The sequence below is a fragment of the Marmota monax genome, unplaced genomic scaffold (genome assembly GCF_021218885.2).
Source record: "Marmota monax isolate L192 unplaced genomic scaffold, Marmota_monax_Labrador192_F-V1.1 WCK01_AAM20220418_F8-fsc00073, whole genome shotgun sequence".
Classification (NCBI taxonomy): Eukaryota; Metazoa; Chordata; class Mammalia; order Rodentia; family Sciuridae; genus Marmota; species Marmota monax.
The window spans coordinates 4,944,327-4,967,364 of NW_026692846.1; the positions used below are offsets into that span (position 1 = coordinate 4,944,327).

Consider the following 23,038-nt stretch of genomic DNA (forward strand, 5'->3'; position numbering starts at 1 on the left):
GCTCCCACCTCTTGGAGGGTTCTCTCTGTCACTGTATCTAATGGCTTAGCAGGTTCCATCCCCGCCAACAGACACAAGGCCCTCTTCCCTGCCATCCTCACCAACGCTGGCTGTCTCTTGCTTCTTTGGTGATAATCATCCTAACAGGTGGCAGATGATGTCTCGTCATGCTTCTGATGTGCTTTTCCCTGAGGATCAATGGTGTTGAGCACCTTTTCAGGCACATGGTGGTGTTTTGAAAAAAAGTCTAGTCAAGTTTTTTAATCGGGTTCTTTGTTTTTCTTGCTATTGAGTTCTGTGAGTTCCTTATGTATTTTGGATCCTACCTCCTTCTCAGCTATATGGTTGGCAAATGTTTCCTCCCATCTGTAGGCTGCCCCTCGTCCCATTGGGCATTTGCTGTGTGGATTGATGTAATCTGCTTGTTCCATTTTGGTTTTGTTGCTGTGCTTTCTGTGCCACATCCAAAACATCATGGCAAAGACAATATCAAGGAGATTTTCCTCCATGTTTTTTCCTCTTGGAGTCTTATGGTTGGAGACTCACCTTTAGGTGTTAATACCTTTCACATTTCTTCTTGTGCGTGGTATTAGAGGGAAGTGGATTTCTGTCCCCTTGCCTGTGGCCAGCCGTTCCCCACATCATTCTTCGGTGACTCTTCTTTCACCATCGTGCATTCCTGAGGTCCTGGTCCCACACTGGTAGTCTGTGTACTCTGGGGCTTACTGCTGGGCTTTCTTCTCTTCCAGGGGAATATGTCTAGTTCTATACCAGCACCATGTTGTCTTGATCACTGTAACTTTGTAATGTGATTGGAAATAAGGATATCTGATGCCTGAAGCTTTGTCAATCTTTCTATTACTATTTTTTTACTATTAAAAATATTTGTGACTTCATTTGTGTTTATGATTCTCTATTTCTGTGAAAAAAAAAACCTGTAACTGGAATTTTGATGGGAGTGTGCTGAATACCTTGCTGGGTGTGGAGAGAGTATTCCAACATCTTTTCATGAGCTTATCTGCCCCTGTGGGTCCTCCTTTGGGAAAGTTTTTTCTTGTGTTTGCCCACTTTTACTTTGTTTGTTTGTTATCATGAAGATTTGTGAGTTATGTGTTTTTTCTAGGTAATGGTCCTTTGTCATGTCAATTCTCATGTTCAAGGGCGTAATGTTCTAAAATGCCTCCATGAATTAGCAAACACTGAGCTACTGCTCCCAGGGTACACATGCAGGCAGGTTCCCCTGAGCCTCTGGTCCCGTTTCCATCAACTGACCAACACAACACGTAGCTGTGCTTCATGTGTGTTTCTCTCAAAGACATTTTGCTTAACATGTATTGCTGATTTGTTAACCTTGATCTCTGCCGATAGTACCCTACCTCATACCTCAATACAGTTTATCTAACACACAGTATTTTCTCTGCCCTTCCCTTGGGAACACTAATTAACACTCAGCTGAATGCATGGGGCTATTTTAAATAGCAGAATTGTCAGTAAAATCCACAAAAACATACACACAAAAAAAATGTGCCATGAAACAGACTGCAAAGAGGACCCTTGTTTGCACAGTTGTTCAGGCTGATTTGGGGCCTGTATATTAGATGACTGGATTTTTTGCCACAATGCTCAAGCCTTTGAATGACCATGAGGGTGCTACTAATATTGCATTTGGGTTAACAGATTTTAACAAATAGACAAATCCACAAATAAGGAATACACAAATACTGAATATCAGCTGCATACTATTTGCAAATATTTTTCTACACTGCAGCTTGTATTATAATCCTCTTAACAGCATCAGTCACAGAAAAATAAAAGGGCTAGTGAAATCAAATTTATCAATATTTTCTTTTATAGATCATGGTTTGGTGGTAAGTCTAAGATTTGTTCTTAACTCTGTATTTACAAAATATTTAGAAGCTTTTTCTCTTTGTCTAAAAATGCTACAATTTTCTGTTTCTCATTTAAGCCTGAGATCCCTTTTGAGTTAGTTCTCATGTAAGGTGTGACATTAAATCTGAGGTTGGTTTGTTAGTGCTGTTTTACCTACGAATGTCCAGTTGCTTTGGGGAAATTTATTTTCCTTGTTTGTAAAGAGTCACAGGCATATTTATGCCCTTGTCACTACTAGTTGGCAGGTGGAGGCTGGGCTCCTTCTACGGTCTCCCTTAACGTGTACTCAGTGGGTTCAGTGGGTTCCCCATACTGTCTGGGAAGAAAGTCTGGCTCCCTCCTGCAGACCTCCTCTAGGACGCCTGGAGGTGAAGATGGTGCTTCCTTGCAGCCTGGCCTGGGGGGTGTGGGTGGAAGTGGGATGCCTGCTCCTGTGTTGCTCAGCTGGGGACAACAGCTATTGTTGGAGAGTGTCTTTCCTCCAGGCTGCCCACCCTACTGTCCTTTGGGTTCAGGGGAAGGCCAATTGTGTGGGGCTTTGTCTGTGGATCCTAGCCTCTCTGACCCGCTGGCTTCTCCAGTCCCCAGTATGGGGTTAGGAGGCAAGAAAATGCAGAGAACTTACCACCCTAGTTTTCCTTGTTTTTTGAGGTCCCTGGTTTGTCTCTATTCCCTAAGAATCTTCTGTTGCTTGTTCTGTTGTTATCTAGAGTATGTACTTGTGCTTAGTGGCATGAATAGGGAAAAGTAGGTCTACTCCATCTTTCTAGAAGCAAAAGTCATGGCAGATAGGTATCGTTTTTATCCCATTTTAAAGATAAAGGAACAAACTCAGAAAAGTTATACAGTAGAGTCACACAGCTCACAAGTGACACCCAACTATGGTCACAAATCCAAGGCTGTGCTTTCTACTCAATATCCTCTTCGTTTGTCACATACACATCAAAACAGACATGAGCCCACCAACAGAAGCATCCTGTGTGTGCGCTGCCCCTGAGTCACTGGCAGGGGACTCTCCCTGCTAAGAGCACAGTGAGCCATGGGACGGATGCTGATGGCTCATGGTCCATTCTCCTTGGAGTTCACTTTGTTTTATTCACAGTCTGTTTCATAATGGGCTTGAATCAGCAGTCGGGGAGCACAATTATGACGTCAGAAATGTTCCCAAGTGCTTATAAGCAAAAGGGTCATTAATTGCAAAGCACAGAACTTCAAAAAGATGCGTCTGCACTTGTCACAAAAAGAGGGCACATGAGAGAGTTTACGTAGAGCATGAGAGACTGCAGTGTCCCCAGATGACAGGATTTGGAAATGGGAGTGATGAGTTGAAAACAAGCAAAGATAAATACACTGGGGCACATGTTTGGCAGTATCTCCAGAGATGACAGCCACTGAGTGTGTGTGTGTGTGTGTGTGTGTGTTACAACATAAGAAAGCTCAGTTTATATTATATGTGAGTTTTTCACCATTTTTATACTGACTTTTTTCTTGTAGTGATGAATTTTCCTGACTAAAGAGAGACCACACCTCTTAATGTAACTATGTCACGTGACTCGTCTATTCTTTTTCTATTTCCGTCACTTCCAACTTTGTTCAGTCTTGTATGATTTCAAAAGAATTCAACTTCCTGCCTCTGACTGTGACCCACCCCTTTGCCTTTCAGCTCTGCAGATGCAACGCACTTCTCTTTGCTATGGGATAATGGTGCATGCTGCCCAGAAAGCTCCATGGTTTCCAGTGACCTTCTGTTTAGAGGTCACACTGAGAAGTCAAACCTTCAACCACCTCTCATTTGCTCTCTTCTTAGGTATTACCAGATCCGAATGACCTTGAAGGTGTCCTCCAGGATCCCTCACAGACTGAGTGCTTCCATCGTGGGACAGGCAGGTGAGCAGAGGGAGGCGCAGGGCTTGCCTGGGTGCTAAACCTTCATCTCCCCCAGTGCTCCAGGGCACGGTGGGTGCAGGGCATGGAGGCATTCAGGAAGTCACCGTCAGGTGTCACTGGATGGATGCCTGCTGGAAGTGAAGGCTTGTGGTTGAAAGTGGCTTTGTGTATACCTTGTTGCAAGGGGGACCTGACTGAAGGAAAACACACTCTTCTAAGGATTTCTGGTACCTGAGGGTAAACTGGCTGTGGAGGGTGGGTTAAGGTTAAGTCAGAGACAAAATGGGTGGGAGATGGCATCTGCATGCAGGTAAGGAGAAGCCTATTGGTAAAGAGTGCCTGGAAGTCAGCTAGGTCCACAGCACTGGGTAAGTGGACAGTCAGGATGGCACTTTTCATGTACCATCAGGGGTCCCAAAGCCCTGCAGCCAGCAGGGGAGGCTGCCAAGGACAGCTCAGGCCCCATCGAAAGGGGGTTTGAAGATTAAGTGGTGACCAAGGCTCTGAGCAGACACTCTGCAAGAGTCGAGTCAGAAATACGGAACTCAGTGCACAAGAAATAAGGACAGGCAAAGATGAATCAGTGGAGACCCAAGGAGGCTATGTTAGTGAACTTGGGAACACTGTGTGGACTCGCACGTCTTGTTCACATGAGGAAGGCTTAGGGGTGGAGGAGAGAAAGTGAGCAGATGAAAAGGCAGAGCTGCACAAAAGCTGGTTAATTTTAAAAGAGTAGCCAAGAATATCATAGGAATCAAATCCAGCAGAGCTACGTGTGGGGTCAGAGCTCTTCCTTATAGAGTTCTCTAGGAACTGACGTGATATGGTGAGTGAAATCCTGTGCTATTGAGTTCCAGCAAGTTCCGTGTGCAGATGTGCTGTTCTGCTTAGGCTCACCTTGCAGAGGTGGGGGCCGCGGCTCCTCAAGACAGCAGAAAGACATCAGGAAGGGCCTATGTATGGCCAATGGCCAACTCAAGTCCATGATCTACAAAGAGAAAGACACTGCTGACCACCAGCGTCGGACCCTCACAGTGTGTTAAGGAATAGCCCAGTCACTGTTTTCCAAGACCTCGCTTCTCTTCTACTCCCCTTCTCTTCCCTGGAATAAACCAGGCGTCTGAGATGAGGAACAGTGGCCGCTCACTCTTCTCTGCCTACTGTAAACTCAGGCCGATTCAGGAATTGATGATTCCCCTCCTTTGCTCTCAGCCTGCGTTCCGCGGACTTCCAACAGAGGGAGGCCCATGGTGTCACAGAGAGAGTAAGCGATTTGAACCTTACACTGTGTGAATTAGGCTGTGACCCCAGGTGAGTTATCAGAACATTGAGCTTTGTTTCCTCACCTGAAATGTAGGACAAAACCCATCCTCCATCAACTTTTTAATTTATAGCTTATAAATGAAAAGCACATTTTATAGAAATCATAAATGTCAATGAACCAGGACAGGAACAGTGAGTGGCCATGTGCCGGCAGTGGGAGGCAGGGTCCTCATCTCAGTGTCAGGGTAAAAGTCCAGTGAGATCCTGGAGGCCAGGAGAAAGACAGCCCGGCTGACCAGGGGAGCGCCATCCACCGGCTGCCACCAGGGATGGCACCTCTTCCCTGAGACTCTGGGAATAGGAGCTCTGCTCCCTCATTGGCTGAGGACCTGAAGACGGCAGAGCCCAGCAGCAGCCCGGGAAAGAGAAGGACATAGGATAGTGCTGCGGAGAAACAGTGAAAGTAAAACAAAATGTGATTCAGGGGAAAGTTCTTCTCTTATTTGGTCTGGCTTGGCAGGAAAGTCACCGTGATGCAGGTGGCAAGCCCCTGTGCTGCGTGCCCCAGGCTATTGCGAACAGAGGCCAGCCATCGTTTACCACCTGACGGTTCCACAGGTGAGGGAGAGACACCATGTGCAATCTCTCCTTCAAAGTGATTTCCCAATTATATTATTTTCAACAAGGTACTGCTGCATTACAGAACCCTCCAGAAGCTAGCACTTGAGACAACGGTTTCTTCTTGTTGATGTCTTGAGTTGGCTGGGTCAGCGGGGACAGAGCTTTCAGGATGACTCCACTCATGTCTGACCCTTGCTTGGTATGGCTGAGCTTCTGTCTCTGGTTGGCGACCCAGACTCCTTACCTGGTGGCTCTGCCACCAGGAAAGAAAACACAGAAGACCCCAGGCCCACTGGGGAGGCCAGCCCACCTTCAGGTAGGGAAGCAGACCCTGGCCCTTCCTGGGAGGTGCCGTCTGTGTGTCCGTGTCAGGAGGACGTTGGCAGTCATGTTTGCAGATAAGCATCCAAACACATTCTCCATGACAGGTGTGTATTTCTGGAGAGAAAATAAAAATATGTTTTGGAAACAGAGTAGGATATTTTGGAAAAGAAGCAGGGAGCCTTTAAGCAGAACCTAATAACGTCTTCAAGACTCCTTTAGTTGAACTGTCTTGTCGTAGCAGATTCTTTAATTTGGGTTTTTCCCCACTTGGCTTTAAATGGATGTTGAAAAGAGCCTCTGGCTCTGGAGAGGAGATTTCAGGAGCAGTGAGGGCCACAGGCTCCTGCTCCCAGGTTCCCATCCATCTCATTTGGAAGGTACCTCACCAACTTGCTTTTCAGGTCCTCATCTATCCAGGAGGATGCAGGTGGTACTTGTCTCAGAGGCTTGTGGTCAGGGTGAAATTAATTAAGTAAGAAACATGATAGGAAGCCACTGGGCACTCAGAAAGCCCAGGGTCACGTCACTGTCAGAGGCTTTGCTAGGATGCAAAGGGGTGTTATCTTTGTCACAGTGTTCTCCTATGCCCATCCTGGGGACAAAGCCCTAGGCACAGGAGGCTGCCTTTTCTGCCCTGGAGGGGCACTGGGTCATCTCAGGAGGTGGAAGTGCTCCAATGAGTACAGAGTGTGATGGCATCAGGTGAAGCAGTGGGTCCACTCAGGACGGCCTAAGATGAGGGCCAGGCATCTTGGTAGAGGAAGGGGGTACTCACTGAGGCTAGGAAGGATGAGAATTTGGTCTCACAGACAAGGCCAGGAATGGGCGCTCCCGGCAGAGGTGACAGAGTGACCAGTACCACTGGAAAGTGACCAGTACCAGAGGAAAGCTGTTCATGGACTGACGAGACACCCAGATGGGCCACTGACAGTACCATCCTGAGAGGAGAAGCAGAGCTGGGGTCCGACCGGGAGTGGTGCCCAGCCAACTGGGGAGATCAGTTCCATTCCACGGGCAGAGTCAGGTGAATGTGGCACTGTGAGAGCAGAACCCGGCACTGCGCGACACGGGGCTGTCTTACCAATCAGGGACAGAATCATGCTTTTGTCTTCTCGAATGTCAGTCCTCTAACAGCCACATTCTACGGAAACATATTTCAATTCTGTAGACGCTTTATGAACAGATTGTTTAGATGGGAAACAATGTCTTATTGAATTTCACAAGCTCTCTGTTTACGATTAGATCCTGCGACTGCACTTTGCTTTGTTACACTGTTTTAAATGGTAACTTGCTGAAGGTTTCTCTGGAAAACTGATGGCTTGTTCCTGAGTTAGCTGTACATGTCAGAGTCGACTATGACAGGGTAGGAACAACCAGGCCCTTGGGCATTCTGGAAAGATCCCAGCATCACAGAAGTGACAGGTACATGAACAGATGACAACTCTAACAGTTCATGCTCATGGGCCCAGGTGCAGGGTACAAAGGGAGCAGCTTCTATGGATGGGGGACCACTGCAGGCTTTGGCCCTGGGATTCCAGGTGAATCTAAGACTCACAGGGTCTCTATTACTACCAGAAGAGGCAAGTATAAATAGCAGGTGATTTTCTAAGGACTAACCAACCAACCCCAGGACACCCCTGAACTATTCCAAAACACACAAGAAAAGCCATCACAATATCTGTCTGTTGTTCTACTTTAAATTCAGCTGAAATTGGGAAATGGTTATGGTTAGATGAAAAGATCTGATTCGTGGGGAAGCAGGTCCTGCAGTCGACGGGGCCTGGACTCATGTTAAATCCCACTTGACCACCCGAGGGCTGTCTTTGAGCAGAGAAAGCCCTTCACCCTCTGAGCCCTAATTTCTTTTACTAGAGCAGGGCTAATGATAACTCCCACACAGAGCTGCTGACGGGGGTTGAGCGCAGGATGGGGAAGGCCCTAGGATAGTGCTTGGTGCATAATGAAAAAATGCAGTGTAACTCTGATTAAAATCAGTTAATGAAGAGAGGGGATTTGATGTGAAACAGAGGCACCCTGCAGGCAGATGAAGTAAGGCCAAGGTGGGACAGGGATGCCATGGACATCCTGACTGAACAATTCAGGCTGTGACGGGATTTTCCTATCATTGCTGTGTCCATGTTTGTACTTAGAGACTGGGTCTAAGCATGCAAGCCACAGCCAGGCTGTGCCTGAGTTCCTGAAATTGCTAAAATGAGGCCTGACAACAGGGCGTAGCTTACCCACAACTGCAGAGACACTGCAGAGACAGAACTGACGCATACAGGGTCACACTTTTCCTTTACATGTGATGGGGACTCTCAGAAATGTCATTGGGTTTCTCAGTACTCAAATTGGTATTTCTATGTACATATATGTTTATGCATATAAATACATGTGTATGTATAGTGTGCCTAATTAAATTCGAATAGTCTGTTTGTTGCTAAAGTAGACACTAAACTTATATTTGTCAGTCAGGTGTGTGACACTTTGATTCAAATCAATACTTACCAAAATTTTCAGATGCATCTTACAAATTAGAAAACATATCATGCCCTGAGCAAGACAGAGATGAATGATGGATTAATTGAAATGTGAGAGTTAAGGATTAGAGGAAGAGGACCTAGATGGAAAAAAAAAATTTAAATTATAATTACATTATTTCAAAGCCTTGTTTTCTCTTTTCTTCTGAGTTCAGAATTATAAATAATTGACAGGTCCCTGACTGTGAAGAAATGTTAAGTATACTTAACCTTGGCTATTTCTTTCCACCAAAGGGTTTTATTTAATAGCAATTGTAGTCCCTTCCTCTCTGGAGATGGTAAAAGAAAAAAAAAAAGAAGACAACCCTTGGGGAGCTGATCAATCAGGGCAGAGGTGGGGGAGGGGACTGTCCAAGTAAATCAAGCTACCATGGACGATGAGGCATAATGTAGGCATGTGCGAGTCTTTGCTCATCAAAGTAGGAGAAAAGATGGCACAGTGAATTGTGGAAATGTATAAAAATTGCCATGATTAGTTTTAGTAATGTTTTGAGAGGTAATTTCCATTTCCATTAAGTGGAAGCATTTAAGAGCTTTGCTATGTAGGGGGCGGGGGAGAGACATTTATTCTTCAAATGAATCAATCTAATTTCTTTTCAGGGTCCATTGAAGTGCACCTACATGTCAAATATGCCTGTTTTCATGGAGAATGCTAAGCAGGCAAAACACTCCAGCCGGTGGGGCGGGGGGCAGTCTCAGTTCCTGCCTGGGGCCAAGGAGAACGAGCCTCTGGCTGGCAGAGAGGGTGCCCTGCCTGGCACAACCTTCCAGGAGGCTCTTCATTGGCTTGGCTTCTGCCAAGTCACAGCTCCCAGCTCAGACAGTGATGGTTCCTCCCTCCCCATGTAGAACCCACAGGAGGTTGCTCTGGCAGCGGCCAGGGAGCCAGCTTCCCCTAGGTCAAGCCAGGCGCTCACCCTCTTTTGTCCTTGAGACTTCACCTTGAAGCTGCTTGACCTCAGGACCCCTTCATGAAGTTCTCTTTCCTCTCCTGTAGCCTCGTGTGCTTCCCTTCCTCTCTGATCCTGCTGTCCCTTCCCCTTGGATGCCCCTCTCTTCCTTTGCCCTGCTCCACGTCTCTTGTCCCACTGGACTGGCAGGAAGACTGCAAGTGGTCTTCCACTGAGGACCAGGTTGCCCAGCGGCCATCTCCTACCCCATCAGAATTAACAGTTCCTCCTCTGAGCCTCTATGACAGGACTTGGATCCATGCAGCCTGGATCTCTCCCATGCAAGCCCTGCTCCTGCTCCTGTGCCTCTCCTACCCTGTTGTATTGTTTGCAGTTACCAGAAGCTGGAACCTCACTTTGGAGGACCACCTCCAAGCTATAGGATGCACTTTATCCTGAAGTTGAACTTGCCTGAGAGTTTGAATCCCACTGTCCCCCTTCCTACCCGCGGCCCCTGCAGAGGACCAGTGATGACTAATTGAAGGGCATGGAAGTTCAGCTCCCTTGTCTCAGGATGGGACAATGCTCCAGAGTGTCCCACAGGGTCAGGCTGAAGAGCTCTGCTCAGGGCCTCTAGGACATGCCAGGCCTGTCTCCCTTTCCCTTCCCCACCCATGTGGTCTCATGGAGGGCAAACTCACCACAAATTCCTGGCACATGCATCCTTGACTGCTGCCTTGCCATGTATCCAGAAACCTCCAGATGTAGTCCAGCAGTTGGGAAATAGCCCTGGGACTTAGCCAGACCTGAGTCACCTGGCTCCTTTCACCCGTTGCCAGTGGTCTTAGTGCTACTCTCTGCAAAAGGAGTTACTTGTGATAAGAAAGATCCACAGAGCTGTCTGGGGGTTGGCTCGGGGAATGTATGCCAGATTTAATAGATTTCCTGGGGTGCTGGGAGCCCACACATGCTGGGTTCACAAGCATACATGTGCACGCTGGGATATCACATCAGCGTACCACCCTCCTACCGCCTCCGCAGGAGTGATCCTTAGTCTACCCCGTGTGGTGTGTGATGTGAATTCTGTTGAGATATCCTCATGGGTCAAATTCCTGGTTCCTGGAAGTCAGTCCTGCGACCTCAAAACTTGATGGCTGACTTGTGGCCTCATGGAGCATAAAGGCTGGGTGTGGTAGCAGAGGGAGGGGAGTGGCGGTCGTGCTGTGAGTGGCGGAAGCTCAGGAGGAGGATATGTGGGGTGCACAGGCTCAGGAAGGCTGCTCTCTTCCTGCCTCTGGGTGTCCTGGGCCACATCACTGTAGGTCTCCTTCTGTTCCGAAAATAAGACAGTCCCCCAGCAGGTCTCCAGGACTTCAGTTCACCAGAATGGCATCCCTGCTGTGGCCATGTCCCCACAGAGGAAGTCTCCCACGGCCTGCCCTCCCCCAGGCAGCTGCACTAACCCCTGCACCTGTAGGCAGGCAGCTTGCATGTGTAGGCCAGGTTTTAGGCAAAGGAACCCAGAGATCCAGGTGAGGGCAAGGGGCAGGGCCCCTGAGGTCTGTGTCCAGAGGGTAGCACGAGGCCTCACGCCTTCCCGTGGATGGGGAGAGCAGCCGCCTCCAGAGCAGAGAGAGGCACCAGCACAGACCCATCACTGACCCTGGTGACCCCCTGGACTCCTTGCCAAGCTCCCAGGCCTCATTCTCTGTAAAATAGAAGAACAACAACACTGTCTTGATGCGGTTGTCTTAGGAATGGAGAACGTCAGCACGTGTAAGCCCCAGCACCATGCGTGAGCTGTCAGTCAGTGCTGGCTGTTCAGTCTACTTCTGAAGCCAGAGTTGATGGGCAGGAGGGAAAGCTCTGGGGCTGAAATTAGTCCAGGGGGCCTTGTGCTTGCTCGTGCTTCCTGCAGCCGCCTGAGCTCTGGGCACGGGTCTTGGAGGCCTCTGAGCCCAGTTGCCTAGCCATGGGCATTGACTTCTGTGGCAGGGACCCTCTCACTGCTGGTTTCCAGGTGAAGTGGAGGGTATGAAATTGTGTGGGTGTGTTAAGGATTGTTTGGACCTGTTACAGTTGGCATATGAGGTGTCTCCCAAGCTCCTCTGTTCATACTCAGAGGAGAAGTGATGATGTTATGTGACCTAATCGGTCCATCCTAGTTTGAAGGGAGTGACTGGGTGGTAACTATAGGCAGGTGGGTGTGGCTGGATGGGTGGGCCACTGGGCTGCCCTGGAAGTGTGCCTTTTCCCTGTGGCCCCCTCCCTGTCCCTGCTTCCTGGCTGCCATGAGCAGAGCAGCATTGCTCTGTCATGCCCTTTGTCCACGATGTGTTGCTCTCCTCAGACTCAGAGCCATGGAGGCTGCCGTTCACAGACAGAACTCTGAAGCTCTGATCCTAAAGTAAACTTTTTCCCCTCTAAGTTGTTCTTGTCAGCTATTTTGGTCACAGCAACAAAAAACTGACTAACACAGGTCTGTACAGACATAAATCTCACTGCTCGGAATCTGGGTGTTATATAATTCTGCTAGGCATTTTTATTTCCTGAAAGATCAGGAATCAATGGCACTCTTGTTTTTTATAGCAGGCCTTTGATTCATTGTACTATTTAAGTGTGCCCAATAAAAAAATTAGGAACATACTACCTCAGGCAATCTAACAGAGCTAAATTTTCCCACAGAGGTCCAACAATCTGAACAATGAAACACAACTTAAACCGAAGTAGAATTGCCCTGGAGAGTACTGTTAGAAGACCAGCCTCCCACAGACCAGCTTTCAGTACATCTGGAGAATGCCCTTTCTTGCTGACGGCAGCCAAAAAGGGAGGATGGTCGTATGTTACAACTTCTCATGCAAGAAAACGAGCAGGAAACATTTACCTTACTTTTTATATCCATATTGTGTTTGGACCATCATGAGAGATTGTTCCCCATTTTGACTTACTAGCTAATTGGAGAGAGGAGGAAGGACATCTCTGAAGAGTGTAGTCTGTACTCAGGATGCTCTTGAAGGAAGAGCGCTCGAGTTCTGTTCGTCTTACTTTTTGCTTGTTTGGTTTGGGTACAGCACATCTACTTTAGTAGGTGGTGATTTTTTGAAGCCTTTACTTGTCTTGACCCAGCACCCGTACATTCTCAGGGAAACTTGAAATCCAGGTGCACAGAGCCATCCAGCCTGAGAAGGCGGTTCCTCCAGGTGTGCCAGGTGCAGCCTCTCCAGCCCTCTGGAGAGTTCAGCTTGTTGTGTAGCCACTGCTACAGGAAGACCAACCCCTGTCACTTCTTCACAAAGCCGGACGGATAGAGGTAATGAAGATGATGTTGGGCCTCTACTCAGAGAATAAGTTTGTTTTTCTTTCCTCCTTCTCCTCTTTCTCTTCCTGTTCTTTGGGTCACAACAGTAGCAGTGGCAGCCAATGTCTATGCAGGGCTCACTCCACAAACATGCCCCAGCTGCTCTTCTGACCCCATTACATATACCCTCATGCACTGCTCAGGGATGGGAATATGTTCTCAGAAATGTGTTGTAGGTAATTTCTACCATCATGCAAACATTGTGGGCGTTCTTATACAGACTAAGACAGCTATGACATTGCCAGCTGACATTGTCTCACAAGGCCACCATGGTGTGTGGTGTTGACTGAAATATCATGTGGCTCTTTGGACTTATCAACTCTCACAGCAGCTCTGTGGGGTGTGTGCTGTGGCTACCCCTGATTTACAGGCCAGCATGATGATGCACACTCTTGGTGAGAGGTAGGCCCAGAGTCCAGGCTGGCTTGGCTCTGGACTGCAGCAGGTTGCTTCTGTGCACCCTGAAGCTGCATCCTCAGCAGGTTTGCTCTGCAATCTCTGGTCTCTGACTCCCTGGACGCATACTCTGCTACTTTGACTCTTTCTAGAGTGCGCCATGTGGATTTCCAACTCAGGATCCCTCTACCTGGAATTTGGTGGTTCTTCTTTCAAAATTTGTGTAGTATTCTCTCAATCAATTCAGAGTGTTATGGTTTAGATATAAGGTGCCCCTAAAAGCTCCTGTTTGAGACAATGCAAGAAAGAGTGAAACATTTGCATTATGAGAACCTTAACCAAATCAGTGCATTAATCCACTTGAGTGGATTAACTGGGTGGTGACTATAGACAGGCAGGGTGTGGCTGAAGAAGGTGGCTTGCTGGAGGCATGCCTTTGGGTTTATATTGTGTCCTTGTTGAGCAGAGCTCTCTCTCTCTCCCTCCTGGTTCCATGTTCTCAGCTGTTTCCCTCCACCACGCTCTTCCACCATGATGTTCTGCCTCACCTTGGGCCCCAAGGAATGGGGCAACTGTCTGTGGGCTGAGACCTCCGAAACCCTGAGCCCCCAAATAAACTTTTTCTCCTCTAAAATTGTTCTTGTCAGGTCTTTTGGTCACAGCAGTGAAAAAGCTGACTAAAACACACGGTTAACTCAAATGTTGCCATTCTTGCCCAGTTTAAGAAAAAAATTAATGCATTTCTGCTTTATTTGTTATCACATGCTTCCTTACTCTTCAGACAATTTCAGTTAATTTTATTATATATTTGTTTACTTATTTAGTGTTCGCTTTTCCTTTTGAATTTAAAAATAATACTATTTTCAGCAAAGCATTTGAGCACTTTATATCTGTGAGTCTATTTAAATAGTCATACCTTGCCCATGTGAGAGGAATAGTTCTCTTCTCACAGAAGAGAAAACTCAGCAATAGAGACCCTCATTGGCCTCCCAAGATGCCCAGCCAGTGGGTTGTGGAAAGAGGATTCAAGTTCAGTTAACCTGGCTGCAGGGGCTGGTGGGACTTGTGTATTCCCTACTGCCTGTGCTGAGAGAGCAGGACCTTTAGCAAGCAGGGGATGAGGGAATCGTTCGGGCCTGTGAATAGGCAGCCTGCCACACAGCTGGTCCGGTAAGGTGCACCTGAGCTTCAACCTGAACTGCCCTCACCACCGACGGAAGGGACATCAAGTCCTATCGGTTGGGTCTTTCTACTCCTCCTCAGCTCTCGGCTCCAGTGCATGCCAGATGCGTTGCTCTTGCCCAGGTCCATATTCTTCTTTCCTAGAATCAGCCTCCTGAGCAACCTCAGTCCAATGCCCCAGCCCTCATCAGACATTCACGGTGACTCTGTTTGGTTCTGTGGATGTGCTACTAGGGTGCTGTACACAGTACCTTGTTCCAATTTACTTTTTACACTTTGAATCAATGCAATGAATTAAATGTTCATGTTAGTGTTTTTGTTAGTATTTATACATGGAAGACCTACTTTAATAGTGTAATTTCCAGCATCTGTCTGTGTTCAAATCCTGGCTCCACCTTTCTGAAATAGTGAGACTCTGGACAATACCACGTGCATCAGTTTCTACATGTGAAAATGATGGCCAGAGCAGACCCTGCCACCTGGGTCCTTTTGGGGGTTCAGTTAGGAGGCAGGTCCTCATCACTGTGGCAGTTCTGGAACAGCTACTTCTCTGCCCCCATCTCTGTGCCCTGTCTCTGGGTGGGCTTCTGGTTCCCACTGTCACTGTGAGAGGAATCAGTATGCACAGGTGATAGTGCAAGCAGACACACAGCCTCTGGACACCAGCCATGTGGGCCTCATATGAAAGAAAGCATATGGGACCAGGTAGTGATAATATGGTTACCTATGGTTCTTTATGGTTCCCACTCTCGCTTCCTGAGCTGCTTATTTAACTTTCATATTCATGAGGAAGAGTGTGAACACTTTTTAGAATTAGATATGGAACTTAGAAACAACACTGGATTCCCTTTTCTTAATCAATTTTGGAGTTATTGAAGAGTATCAAAGGCAATAGTGACCTTGGGAGGTAAAAATGAAGACAAGAAAAAAAATGGAAATGAAAGAATCAAATATGAAATAAACAAAATACGTATACACTTACAATGGTTATCCTAAATGTTACATATGCTGTCTCTTGTGCTGCCAAGCAAAGCAACGCTGATCTAAGCTCCATAGCTTCTGATTTCAAACTTGCTTGACAATCAGAATTGCCTTACAGCTTCCTTAATTTGTCTCAGAAAATATTCTACATCTGAATTATGTGAACTAAATTATATTCATAAAATCATGTTTGCATGTTTTCTAAATTGGACTTTGACGTAAGATTGATTTGGAGGCTTGGGGAAGAAAGAGCTCCATTAGAGAAAAGTAATGATAATAATGTGTCAAGTGCCAGGCCCTGGGGCCCCAGAGCTGGTCTCCAGGAAGACCGCAGCAGAGGCCAGTTCCTGTGGACTCACCAGCAAACACACAGGTGCTGACCAGAGGTGAGTGTGAGACCACACATGGCGCATCTATGGATTTTGGAGAGAAGGCAGCCAGGCCTTCAGAGTCAGCCTGAACCCCAGGGTGGGCAGGGAGAACCAGACAGGGGGGCCCAGAGCAATGCGCAGCCCAGAACAAGAGAACAAGACGGAGCTGCAGGGAAGTTCAAAGAGGAATCTCAATCCATAGTACCAAGAGTTACAGAGGGGCTTTGATATAGACTAGAAAGCACTCATTAGCAGCAAATTTCTAAACCTTATCTTCAAAGCCTTTGAAATAAAACTTTTCTTCCTTTTTTTCTTTCCGTCTTTTTGGTGTGGTGCTAGGTGTTGAATTCAGGGCCTCACACCTGCTCGGCAAGGGCTCTGCCTCGGAGCTGCATCGCAGCCCTCTGTATTTTTTGTTTTCAGACAGGCTCTGGCTAAGTTGCTGAGGCTAGCCTAGAATTTTTGATCCTCCTGCCTCTGCCTCCTGAGTAGCTTGCAAAATAAAACTTTCCAAGTTATCCCCTGGCACGTGCCCTCCACTCAGGCCGGACCACATGCCGGGTGTCAGGAAGCGGTTGCCCGTGCATGTTCCACACCAGTTGACTGACTTCCCCCTGCTCTTCTGTGTCCTCCTCCCACCAGATCATCCAGTGCCCCAGTACAATTTCCCTTCCTCCCGTACACACAACCTTTAATCCTCCAGGTAACAATAATTGTGCTTGTTTTTGAAATTTTATTTATTCACTTTTCAGTGCATTGTAGTTACATATGGTATTGGGGTCTATTTTGACATAATTATACAACAGCCCTCTATTTCAGTCCCCAGTACTTCTCCTTTCTTTCCCCTCCTCTCTTCCCCTCTTCTTTTCCTCTACTCGGCTGGTCTCCCTTCTGTTTTCATGAGATCCCCTATTTTCCCCTTATTTTTGTCTAGCTTCTGCACATGAGAGAAAATACACAATGCTTGTTTTTCTGAGTCTGGATTATTTCACTAACACGATGTTCTCCATCTCCATCCATTTACCAGCAAATGCCATAATTCCCTTCTTCTTTATGGTTGAGTACAACTCCATTAAGTTTATATACCACATCCTCTTCAACCTAGATAACCCATAAAACTCTACCAGAAGACTTCCACAGCTGATACACAAATTCAGCAAAGTAGCAGGATACAAGATCAACACACATAAATCACTTCTGTATACTTCAATAATGAATCTGCTGAAAAAGAAATTGGAAAAGTTATCCCATTCATGATCACCTCATAAAATAAAATAAAGTACTTGGGAATAAATGTAGCCTAGGAGATGAAAGACCTCTATGATGAAAACTGTAGATCATGAAAGAAAGAAATTGAGAAAGACCTTAGAAGATGGAAAAAAAAAAAAAAACCATGTTCTTGGATAGGCAGAATTAATATCATTAAATGACCATACTACCAAAAGCATCATACAGATTCAATGCAATCCCTATCAAAATACCAATGACATTCTTTAAAGGGCTAGAAAACAGATTTAAAAATTCATTTGGAATAAGAGATTCAGAATAACCAAAGCAATCCTGAGCAAGAAAAGCAATGCAATGCTGGGGACATCACAATACTGATCTCAGATTATGCTACAAAACCTTAGTAACAAAAACAGTATCGTGGCTCATGCCTATAATCCCAGCTGCCCAGAAGGCTGAGGCAGGAGGATCACAAGTTTAAAGCCAGCCTCAGCAATTTAGCAAGGCCATAAGCAACTCAGTGAGACCCCATCTCTAAATAAAATATATTTGAAAAGGGGCTGGGAATGTGGCTCAGTGGTTAAGCAACCCTGGAGTCAATCCCCAGTACCCAAAAACAATCCAGCATAATATCAACACCAAAATAGTCATGAAGACCAATGGAATAGAAGTCCCAGAGACAAACCCACATAAATACAGCCACTTGATGATTGACAAAGGTTCCAAAACCTATGTTGGAAAAAAGATAGCCTTTTAAACAAACAGAAAATTGGATATCCTTATGTAGAATGAAACTAGACCCCTATCTCTCACCCTGCACAAAAGTCAACTCAAAGTGAATCAAAGATCTAGGAATTTGACCAGACACTCTGCAAGTACTAGAAGAAAATGTAGGCTCAACACTCTAACATATTGGCACAGCTTTCAACACCCTTAACAAGATTCCTAAAGTGCAAGGAATAAAACCAGGAACCAATCGGTGAGAAGACTTGAAATCACAGAGATTCTGCACAGCAAAGGAAAGAGCATGGAGAGAGCCTGCAAAAGAGTCTATGGGTCTTTTCCACCTGCTTCTCAGACGTGGGATTAATATCTATAATATATAAAGTACTCAAAACACTTACCACCAAAAAATCAAATAGCCCACAGACACTTCTCAAAAGAAGAAATACAAATGGCCAACAAATATATAAAAAATGACCAACATCTGCAGCAAAAAGGGAAATGCAAATCAAAACTATATAGAGATTTCATCTTACCCTAGTTAGAATGGCAATTATCAAGAGTATAAATAATGATAAATGCTGGCAAGCATTTTTGGGGAAAAGGTACACTTTTACATTGTATAACCACTCTGGAAAGCAGTATGGAGATTCCTTAGAAGATTAGGAATGGAGCCACCGTGTGAGCCACTTTTGGTATTTATGCAAAAGATCTAGCACCAGCATACTATAGCCATACAGCCCCTCCAGTGTTTACAGCAGCACAGTTCACAGTAGCCAAACTATGGAATCAGCCCAGAGGCCCATCAACAGACAAATGGATAACTGTACTTTTAAAATATTTCCATAACACTCCTCCTGAACATCCCTTATGAGTCTCAGCTTTATCACCATGTGTCTCACAGGACATAGACTGTGATGCCACACCCGGTGGTGTCACACCCAGGAGACAGGACGCTTGTCCCCTCTGCCTTTCCCCTGCCTTTATCTCTTCCCACCTACTCTGCCTTCAGATCTCTGCCCACAGGTTGCTGCCCCAGGAACTCTCCCCAGCCTGGCTGAGTGGCAGGCACCTTTGCTTTATGTCAACCATCCCTGTGTGGGTGCAATTATTCATGTGACTAAAGGTCCTGTTCCTCCCTTGGTCATCACAGGTTCAAGCTCGGTGAAGGCAGGGACCACGTTTTCCTTCTCTTGATTCTTGGCACATGATCTAGTGGGTAGACATGCATTGGCCAGCCTCCATGTGCCTCCATGTACAGTGGGTAATTTTGGACTATAGCAAGCTGTAGCCCACAGGACTCGGTGCCAAAGCCACGGTGAGATTTGCACCAGGTTCCCCCAGCGTCTTCCTTCCCAGATGAGGTTGCCACTTTCTGTGGGAGGACGAGTTAAAGAATCTGTCCCTTGAGGCCTGTCCAGAGCTGAGTGTTGGCCATCCTTGGGCTCATGCATTGAGAAACGTGGGTGAAGGGGTCTCTAACCAAAGGAATGAGCCAGCAAGGGTGAGATGTGAGAAACAAGTCAGGAGTGTGTGCGGAACTCTCAAGATCCCACTCTAGGCTAGTTTGCTCTCACGGAGAACAGACTCTGAAGATCCTTGACTCTAAAGCTCTGAAACAGGAGCCAGAGGAACAGACTGTGGAAAATGAAGTAATGCTTTGAGACCAGAAAGGATTTAAAGACTGAGTGGAGGCCTTGTAGACACAGAGTCAGGAAGTGAATTAATTAAGGTCACTGGTCTGTGGCAAATCTGGGCTCCAACTCAGCCACATGAAATCTAGTGGACACTGTCCACCTTAGCAGTTTTTTGTTTGTGTGTTTGTTTCATCATGACAAAGGCCCTCCGTTTCTTTGCAGTTTGAATGGTCAGAATTTGTGTAAGGTGGCCAAGATAATTAAGCAGTTAACATAATTTTGATTTTGTTATCATGAATGTGTTGATGTTCGGTCATGACAGTAGAAATGAAGCTTTTCATTTGCCCCATTGTTTTCTTTTTAATGCATTTCATAGGATTCACTTAACTACTCCCTTTAGGTTGAGTGCTTTGATTTCAGTATCACTTCTTGTGATGATATATTTTTTTTTTGATTTTTTCATTTCTTCTGGCTTTATTTGCGTGTACTTACAAAGAATTAGGGAATATAATGGAGTGAATGGATATGCATAGTACTTCACAGTTATTACCATCATCATCAGGTGGTACACCTGCAGCCTTCTGTAGCTGCCTTTCTTCTGTGTGTGCTAAGAGTGTTTGAAGTCTACTCTTAGTGAATTTCAAGAGTGCACCACGGAATTGTTGGCTGTGTTCAGCTTGCTGGATGTTATCTTCCCAGAGCTGCTGGATCTGATAACTCAACGTTTCTCCTGTGACCCACTCACCCCTATTGCCCCTCTACCCAGGCCCTGGCCACCGCTCTTCTGCTCTCCTATGGCTTCGTCCTTTCACTTGGTCCCCGTACCAGTGAGTCAGGCAGTATTTCACCTAGCACAATGCCCTCATTCTTCATCCCTGCTCTTGCAACTGTCCTTTTCCCTCTTCTTTTTATAACTGAATACCATCCCATTGTGGATACCACATTTCTTTACCCATTCATCCACCAGTGGACGTAGATGGCTTCGCTGCCTTCCTACCATGAATAGTACTGTGATGAGCACCTAGAGCAGATATTACCTCAAGACAGCGATTTGGTTTCCTTGGGATGTGCGCCCAGAAGTGGGATGCTGGATCATATGGTTCTTCTATTTTTAATACTTTGAGGAGCCTCCCTGTTGTTTTGCATAAAGGCCTTGAGAATTTGCACTATCACCAACAATGCAGAAGATTTCCTTATCTCCACATTCTCACCAACAGCTTTTTTCTTTTGACGTTTTTTTGGGGGGCGGGGGTGGGGTAGGAATTGAAGTCAGATGCACCCAATCACTGAGCCACATCGCCAGCCCTATTTTGTATTTTATTTAGAGACAGGGTCTCACTGAGTTGCTTAGCACCTTGCTTTTGCTGAGGGTGCTTTGAACTCACAATCCTCCCAAGCTGCTGGGATTACAGGCTTGTACCATCAAGTTGGCTCTTTTGACCTTTTGATAATAGCCAGTCTAGTAGGTAAGAAGTGATATCTCAATGAGGCTGATTTACATTTATCTGATAATCAATAATATTGGGGATTTTTTCATATACCTGCTGGTCATTTGTAGGACTTCTTTAGAGAATTTTCTGTTTACATTTTTTCCCATATTTAAATTGAATTATTAGATTGTTGGGTTATGATTCTTCTTTTTGCTATTAGGTTTAGCAATATCTAAATATTTTTAAATCTATCTCTTATTTGATGTACAGTTTACAAGTATTTTCTCCCATTTCCTCAGTTGTCTCTTCACTTCTTTGATTCCTTTGCTGTGCAGAAGCTTTTTAGTTTGATGTTACTTTTATTGATTTTTCTTCTGTTTCCTGTGGTTTGAGGAACATGTCTAAAGTATTTGCCCAAGCTTCCAATGTTATGGAGCTTTTTTTCTAATAGATTTATAATTTCAGATCTTAAGATTCAAATCTTTTGCCTATTTTAGTTGATTCTTGCCTATGGCATGAAAGATATAATTTAATTCTTATGCACGTGAAAGTCCAGTTTTCCCAACACCACTTATTGACAAGGCAGTCCTTTTCCTGTTCTGCACTCTTGACATCTTTGTATAAAATCAATTCCCCATAGATGCATGGATTTATTTCTGAGCTCTCTCTTCTGTTCCAATGTCCATGTTTCTTTTTTTTAATGCCAATACCATGCTGTTGTAATCCTATATCTTTTGTAATATACTTTGAAATAAGGCACCATGATAGCTTAAGCTTTTCTCTTCTTGCTAAAGATTGCTTTAGCTATTCATGTTGCTTTATAGTTTCATATGAATTTTATGATATTTTTTCTATTTCTGTGAAAAAAAGTAATATTGATATTTTGATAGAGGTTGCATTGAATCTACAGATTGCTTTCGGTAGTGTGGACATTTTAATAATATTAATTCTTACAATCCATAAAGATAGAGTTTGTGTCTTTTTTCAATTTATTTCACTCATGTGTTATAGCATATAGTTCTTTCACTTCCTTGGGTAAGTCTATCCTTAGATATTTTATTTATTTATTTTTTTCTATCATGAGTGGGATTTTTTTTCTTGATTTCTGGTGCAATAATTTGTTGATAGTGCATAGATTCACAAATGATTTCTGTATACTAATTTTGTGTCCTGCATTTTTGTTGAATTTTAAAAGTATTTCTAACAGTGTTTCATGATGTCTGCAGCAGTGATGGTCTCTACCTACTCCTTCCTGATTCGGATGCCTTTTCTTGCCTAACGGTTCTGGCTGGTCCACCAGCTCCATGTTCCAGGGAGGATTGCAAGTGTCACCTGGTGTTCTCCCTGCCTCAGGGGGAGGGCTTCTGGCTCCTCACTGATGAGAGGAGGCAGGCTGTGGGCTTGTGACATACAGCCTTCCCTGTGTTAGGACGTGTCCCTTCTATTCCCAGTTTGCTGAGAGTTTAACATGGAAAGATGTTGAGCTTTGTCAAATGTCCTGACTGCATTGATCAAGATGTCCCCATGTCTCTGTCCTCATTCTTTAGATCTGATGTGTCATGTTTATATATTGGTCTATGCCGAGCCATCCTAGTTAGTCATGGTGGATGATCATTTCAATGGGCTGCTGAAGCCAATTTGCTAATAATTTGTTGAAAATTTTTGTACCTATGATTATCAGAGATATTTAATTGTAATCTCCTTTTCTTTTAGTGGCCTTGTCTGTATTTGGGGTCTGGGTGATGCTGGCCTTATGAAATGAATTTGGAAGTATTACCTCCTCTTTCAGTGTTTGGAAGAGTTTGAGAAGGACTGACATTTGATCTTCCTTGAATGTTTGTGTGGTGACATCTTGGGCCTAAGCTTTGTCAGTGTCTCTGTCTCTTGCCTGAGAAATATCTTCCATCAGTCAGATGCTGGTCAATGGGTATGCATGTAGATAACCTTCTGTGGTCCCGATATTTCACCAGCACGTGCCATTTTCTCAGTCTAATTTTGTCTACCTCTGTCCAGTCAGTTTTCATTCAACTTGTTTGTTCAGATTCAGGCTATTGTCAGGTGGCTCTGCATGTGGCATTTTTGGAACATTCCAAATAAGAAACAGCTGACATTTGATAAATTTTGCAATCATGAGCACTTAAAGCGGGATACAGAGATGGAGAAAGTCCAGCTGGCGGACACCGAGCCCCTCATCATCTAACCTATGACATGCAGCATGGCTTGATGAGACGTGGGTTGGAGGCAGGAGAAGCTGAGTCTGTATGGTTAATGATGTCTGCTCCCCACCTGGATTTTGGGCTTTATGGGAACAAAGGTGA

At 45.4% G+C, this 23,038-nt stretch overlaps 1 protein-coding gene across 1 annotated transcript in view; it reads left to right on the forward strand.

Annotated features, from left to right (window-relative positions):
- Window positions 1-23,038, forward strand: part of Fam135b (family with sequence similarity 135 member B) — a 297,392-nt gene that overhangs the window by 141,661 nt on the left and 132,693 nt on the right. Inside the window, exon 3 of the mRNA XM_046449180.2 lies at window positions 3,698-3,777. Coding sequence (XP_046305136.1) covers window positions 3,698-3,777 — 80 coding nt within the window. The remainder of the gene's footprint in view (window positions 1-3,697; window positions 3,778-23,038) is intronic.